This window comes from Sinohyriopsis cumingii, chromosome 19 (assembly GCF_028554795.1).
Source record: "Sinohyriopsis cumingii isolate HCF-2022 chromosome 19, ASM2855479v2, whole genome shotgun sequence".
NCBI lineage: Eukaryota > Metazoa > Mollusca > Bivalvia > Unionida > Unionidae > Sinohyriopsis > Sinohyriopsis cumingii.
This window is the reverse complement of record NC_142979.1, coordinates 60,425,899-60,432,914: the sequence shown is the minus strand read 5'-3', so window position 1 is coordinate 60,432,914 and position 7,016 is coordinate 60,425,899. Positions and strand designations below refer to the sequence as shown.

The 7,016-nt window shown below is 34.4% G+C and overlaps 1 protein-coding gene across 1 annotated transcript in view; it reads right to left on the bottom strand.

The window, feature by feature from the left end:
* Positions 1-352: 352 nt before the first annotated feature.
* LOC149775799 (uncharacterized) overlaps positions 353-7,016 on the bottom strand; it is a 79,115-nt gene continuing 72,451 nt past the window's right edge. The window contains exon 16 of the mRNA XM_089943836.1: positions 353-6,545. Coding sequence (XP_089799962.1) covers positions 6,438-6,545 — 108 coding nt within the window. The 3' untranslated portion in view covers positions 353-6,437. The remainder of the gene's footprint in view (positions 6,546-7,016) is intronic.

Here is a 7,016-nt window from a genome sequence, read left to right as displayed (position 1 = left end):
AACCATCCAGACCTTAGAAGAATGCATGTTAAATTTCAGTATAATGCTACACGACAGGTGAATGCCAGGTTGTGATAGGAAACCTTGTGGGTTTTTAACACCAGCAGAACTGACAAGTGTTCTGCAGAATCTGGCATTCAACCTGTGATAAGGATTATCTTAATGAAGCATTCTGTTGATGGATGGAACTCAGGAATCCTAGCTCAAAGTTACAATTTAATGCGGCATCTGATGTAGATGTGTAACCTTAAAAAAAGTCATTTAAGATTGGACCTTAACACTGATAGTGACAATGCTGCCATCAGAAAAGTGATACCTATGTATTGCCATTCAAAGGCCAAGAAAAAAAGACTTGTCTCTCAATCAATTTTATTTTAAAAAGACACTCATAAGAGCCTGTAATATGAAGTCACCAATTCACATCTATGACTTCATTTTAAGTCCATTCTATCACTTTTGACACCATGTACACTGTACAACCAATATACATGGAGACCACTATCATACAAAGTCCAAATTTAAAAAATGATGGTATGGAATATCAGTAGAATTAAATAAACTTAGTTTTATTACAACAAATAAAAAAATGTAATCTACTACTCAAACAGTTTTCTTTCTTAAATAAAATGAATGAGTGCTATAATGTATGTAACAAATATTGAGAAAAAACAAATATTGAGAGAAAATAATAATCAAATTGGTAATTACATTCAGCATAAAGATTATTGTACTATCCTGTGTTAATTTCCAGAAACCCTCAAAATTGAGTGATTATGTCATCAACCTAGTTACCTGATGACCTTCAAGGTGACCAGTGTTCTCTGCATATTTAGTATCAAGTATAATTGCATTTACCACTAAGCATAATGGAGATATTGAGAAAATATTGCTTAAGTCAACTCTGTGTATCAGTGAAGATGCAATTTTGTCAAATTTAGTTAACATCCATCATTTCACCTTAAAGACAGGGTTTTGAAACACCAAGTTAGTCTCCTACAGATGTGAGACCAGACCAACCTGTCAAAACAATCAACGATACAAATAATCCATCAAGTACTTGTTCAGGTCTCTTGTTCACTTCACTGCCAGAGATAAAATGACAAAAGCAGTCATTCTTCCTTTCACATCCTGTCTTTATCATTCAACTCAAAGCCAATCATTGTACAAACACTGTAGTTTTCATTCTCTGTTTTTCTCAAGCATCACAAACTGGTTAAACTGTAAATCAGTAAAATTTGACCTTGGGATTTTGCTTTGACCTATCACAAAAGATTTTGGTGTTTAGGTTTTCTAATTGGAAATTCCATCTTAAATTCAATCTCAGTTTTTAATGATCTCCAGTCTCATTTTTGACTTTGCATTTGTGAGTGTTCAGAATTAATAAAAAAAACAAAAGTCCCTCAAAGGGATGCTCTACTGATCGAAAATAATTTCCAGGAATTCAAGACAAGACCATTTCCTTCTTTAACTGCCAAGGGTTGATACCATCTCTGATAGTCTTCAGCAATAATATTTTCAAATCAGTTGCTGTGTTGGACCTACTGGATGCCAGATTGGTACCATTTTCATTAAAAACCAATAATACATCATAAGAAGTCTTCTCGTGGAAACCCTTGGTCAATAAAACTTTCAAAGGAGTAATCATAACAAGATTTTCAAGATGGATGCCATACTGCATTGTCACAATTTCTATTTAGGACCAAACAGATATCAATATTTTGGTGAAAGTGCAATACCGATATGACTTGCCATCTAGAAGTAATAATAACTATATTTTCAAGATGGCCATTGTGATGGTCATTCTGGATATCTCAGCATTTTTCATTTAGAACCAAGCAGACAATTATAAAAAGTTGTTTAATTAAAGCCTCATGTTGACATGACCATACATGCCAGAGGAATAGTGAAAAGATTTTCAAAAGGGCTTCTCTGGCAGTCATACTGGATGTACAAGCAGCACCAATTTCATTTAGAACCAAGAAGACTTCATAAGAAGCCCTCTTGTGAAAACTCCATTGCAATACAGTGTAACCCCGCTATATCATGCTCTGTTATAACACGAATTCGGATATAACATGGTCAAGGTGTGGCTCCCAAAATTTCATATACATGTATTTTTCTTGTACATGAAAAAAATATTCTTTCTTGAAAGTACGAAAAAAACATTTTATTAAACGTTTATTATCATTTTGGGGAAGAGATTGCATATGAATAATACAAGAAGATTGTGGCATGGCTCCTGGAAATTTTAAATGTATTTTTCTTGTACATGAAAAATAGTTTTTTCTTCTTAAAAGTACGAAAAATAATGTGTAAAAAGTTTGTTATGGGATCATGTAGGGCTTTGCCAATGTCGCAAACTTGGAATTTTTTCCCTTATTGGTGGCAAAATATAACATCTGGCAATTATTATTTTTATTGGCGACATTGTTGGCTGTTTAAACTGGTATATACAACCTTTGGTTGGAGTGGAGAAATTCAGAGGCCCCATGAAAGGAAGCCACAAACTGGACATAAAATGCACTGAAATTTATCTACTGTTACATAAACAAATTCTCTGTCCATATCGACAAACCTTCTAAACAGTGCATTGTTATATCATAATACACTTATCTTGACATCTAGCATGAGTACTGTATGTTTTGAGATATCCGCTTTTTTATTGTTGACATTTCTGGTAACGGAGATCAACTGGACAAGGCATTATCTGGTAATTTATCTTTCGTTGGATTTTCGGGCACTCGCTAGTAATTAATATATTTACATAGACTAACATCTGTACGAGGATGATAAGTAAATTTCCTCTTCTTTTCACTCAGAATTAAATCCTTCAGAGCACTCACATTTTCTGTAATAACCCGTCATCAGACCAGAACACCTGCGTCTCTATCGTCCATTGACCCTTTGTTAAATTTCTGATGCATTACTTTCTTATTGGTTTATTCCACAGGCAGGAAGGAACAGTACATAGAGTAGACCAAACAACGGACAATTCCCTTTTAAAAATGTTCCCAAGTAAAATAGTTTTGCTGAAATTTCAAAGGAAACAGATCACCTTGAAGAACCGATTGTTATGAAAACGTACTCAGCAAATGGAAAAAGATCAGTCTCAATCATGCAATACAATTATTTGATGTTGCCACCCAATAAGAAATGGGCATTTGTTTGGTTCTCCAAAGCTGGCCTTTAGCGGTGTCTTCAAAAACACATGCACCCTTCATGAAAGAAAGCTGACTACAATCTTCAATAAAAACAAAGAACTTTTCTTCAAAGGCAGTCAGTACCAAACTTAAATAAAAGTAATGGAATCTGATGGATTTTTGCATTATCCAACGTGACCGGAACACGTTAACTGTGCTGTGAAAGTTTCCTTTTAGCAGGGAAAAAGTTTATGCTTACAAATGCTACCAACAGTGGCTTAAAATGCAAACTAACTTTTACCGACTTGGAACGTACTGAAAAGTAAATGTGCTTCGTCATTCGTTACGTGATTGTGCTATGTTTTTCCACTGAATTCAGACCAATATGACCTGTGACAAAATTATTGAATATTTTAAATCTCTGTGTGTGCATATTTTTGATGGAATCACTTATGGATTCAATGTATATGAGCTTCGTGGGTGAGTACATGGTGTTGATACTCTTTCATGCTATACATTAGACTGTATATATAAACAGTATTCACGTATATGTTCCAATTCGTGTTCTCTAAATAAACTATTATATATGCCTACTCTGTTTTCACTACAGGCATATTTCTCATTTAATAAGTATCGATTTAAGATGGTAACTCTGCCGATGAAACACGTATTTTACTGCCCGCATTTATTACCTACCCCCTAGCAAATTTTTGGGGGTACATGCCTCATTTTCTTCAGCTAATTGACCTGGTTGCTTATAACACAGTTTGGTCTATAACATGGTTGGGTTCTATGGCTCTCAACTACCGTGTTATAGTGGGGTAACACTGTATTACTTTTCACTCTGGAGAAACAATAATAATTTTCAAGAGGGCTGCTGTGGGAGCCATACTGGATGTCAGATCAGCACTATTTTCATTTAGGATGAATTAGACATCACATCTTCTAGTGAAAATATGACTTTCTTTTAAGAAATAGCACAACAAGATTTGCAAGCTGGCTGCTATGGTAGCTGTACTGACACCATTTTCATTTAAAACCAACAAGACGGCATATAAAGTCTTTAAGTGAAAACCTCTTGCTTATATGACAATTATCAGGAGTAGGGATAAGGTTTTCACGATGACCCCTGTGTATGCCATACTAGATTTCCAAGTGGCTCCATTGAAATGTGTGTTAAGCATTTCATTGCAATCCTTCAGGTAATATAGGTGAAATAGTGACAACAAACCTGTGTTAATGGATAGACGGATGATGGACAACATACCATCCTTGTAAGCTTTCCTTGTTTACAACCAGTAGAGCTAAAAATCATAATTGTCAGTACCTTTATGATTTGTAAGAGGTCAATGGGGGAAAATGTTTCAAAGTTATGTGCTGCCTGAATAGCAAAAAGTGGCATAAGCATACAAAGCCCTATAAATCCCCACCTGTTGATGACTGCTTAATGTTTACATTGTAAACGAGAACTGGCCAGCCCATAGTATAAATGATCCATGACCAAACTTATTAGACCAAACCTTTCTAATAAACAATTTCATTAACTGTATGTAAATAAAGGCAACTTTTTAAACCTAGATGTCCAAATTTTGCATGGTGTTCCAACATCTGATGACAGATTAAAAAGGACCTGGACAGCACTCAAACCCTGTCAACAAATCAATCAAGCAATATCACTGCCAGATTGAAACATTGTTATGGTGACTGGTATGCATGATAACACCATGTACACATCAACATTAAAAAATGTCATGCACCCATGAATGACATATTATAAATTTGTCTAAAACATTTCTCCAAATGCAAGCAGCCTAGACTCAGATCTGTCATATAATGTGCTAACAGATCAGAACACAGACTTGATGCACACAGATCCTATGCTGTTCACTTACAATTACTTGTAGTATAGACTGCCTTAACCCCAAATCTGGAGTCATACAATGTGCCAGCAGATCTGGGACTATCTTGATTGCAGTTGGGTTAATGCTGTGCATATATGGTGTGCCATAAGAAAAACACATATCATGCATGCATCCATTACTACTGGTAATAATCCATAAAACTAGATTGCACCTAGCAGCCTGGATAAAATTTCATGTTCACAGAACAAAAAAAGTGTCTATATTGCAAATGTTTAGAACAACAAATACAACAATGCATATCATGCTTTCAAAGAAGCATGAGGGATGCTACATCAAGTCATTAAGGCCTAAATATAGGTATTTAACACGAGATACAGTGATATGTATCAAATATATCCATTTTTATGGAAAAACAATTGTCTGTATTGTCACCACCACTTCCCATGATATACACAATATTGCAAAAGAATATAATCTTGTGCCTCATTTGAATACAGAGCACGATGAAATCTTGTAATATTATTTACAATTTACATATGAATTGAAATTTCTTATTTGCAGTCTGATTTAATCTTTGTTACAATACTGCAGCAAGTTTTTTCAGTCGGCAAATGCAAGAAGAGCACTAAATTGCTACAAGATCATGTTGATTTTAACTAATACACATTTGGACAAGGTATGTAAATTTATAAAGGTATTACAATGATTGACATATATATATACATACATACATACATACATATATATATATATACACATACACACACATATAGGATCATGGTTCCAATTACAATACACAATTCTAATTAGAAGTCCTGCATGACAATACAACCAGTTTTATAACAAAATACATGAATATGAACTAAGTTAATTTTAAGTTACAAAAAGTTAAGCAAATAAAATGAGGTTATACATACATTTCTTTTATTTAATCATAGACTAATCAATGCCACGTTGCAACACATTCCATTTTATGTTGATTAATACCCACAATTCCATAAATTTTACCATAAAATCTCAATCAAAATATATTTAATAGAAACTGTCAAAAAACCCAACTTAAATTGGCATATTAGTTATTTTTAAGACTTTAAAGCCTTCAGATTCAATGGCAAGCAGGTCTTGCTCTTTTGGTAAATAATAAAAAGTCTTAATGTCAGATACAGAATAATAAACATTTTAATTCCCATTTATATTGCAAGTGTGATTCTCTGTCTCACACCACAACTTTTTCAAGCATACATACAGCACCTCAGTCTAAGTGTACCAATCAACTCATTGTAACAAATATATATCAGCATAATGTAATGCTATAAAGATTAACAATATTTGTAAAAATATGTAATAAAAATACCCAACTTGAAAAAACTACCCTGATTGTGTAGATTAGCTGATGCCCCCAAAAAGGGTAGTGGTAGGCTTATGTTGATTATTTTCATTTCTTTCTTTTCTTGTCTTCTTTCTCCAGATGGCGCTGGAAGTAGAGAGAAGCATTCTTTTGCACCTCACGAGCTTCAAGCTCTTGTCGTGTCTGAAGTTGTTTCTGTAAAGAGATGGCATGGGTAGAGTTTATCTTGGCAAACAATGTTTTCAAAAAAAAGGTGAAAATGTTGCCAGAATTCAAAAATGTTTAAAAACAACAATAAAAACTGAAAAATTCTTGCAATGGTCTGAAAATCTAATAAGGTCATCTACATGTACAAACAAATATGCTCTGTGAAATTTCATTTGCCCAGGTTAAATCATGTTTATAATCTTGCTAACAAGCTTCTCTGGAATAAAGGACAGATAGGACAAACTCAAGATGCAGTTACGGCAGGGACGTCATTAAAGTCCAATCTGGGCTCTGGGTGGCTGAGTAGTTTAAGGCGCTCGTCTATACAGATCACTGACATGACACCTCAGTCGGCATTTGTTTCTAGTCTTGTGCTCAACCAATGTATCTCAGAGAGCTTGCCAGTCACTTCCTGTGGGTTGGTGCTTCTTCCTCCACCAGACATACTGGCTGCCACAT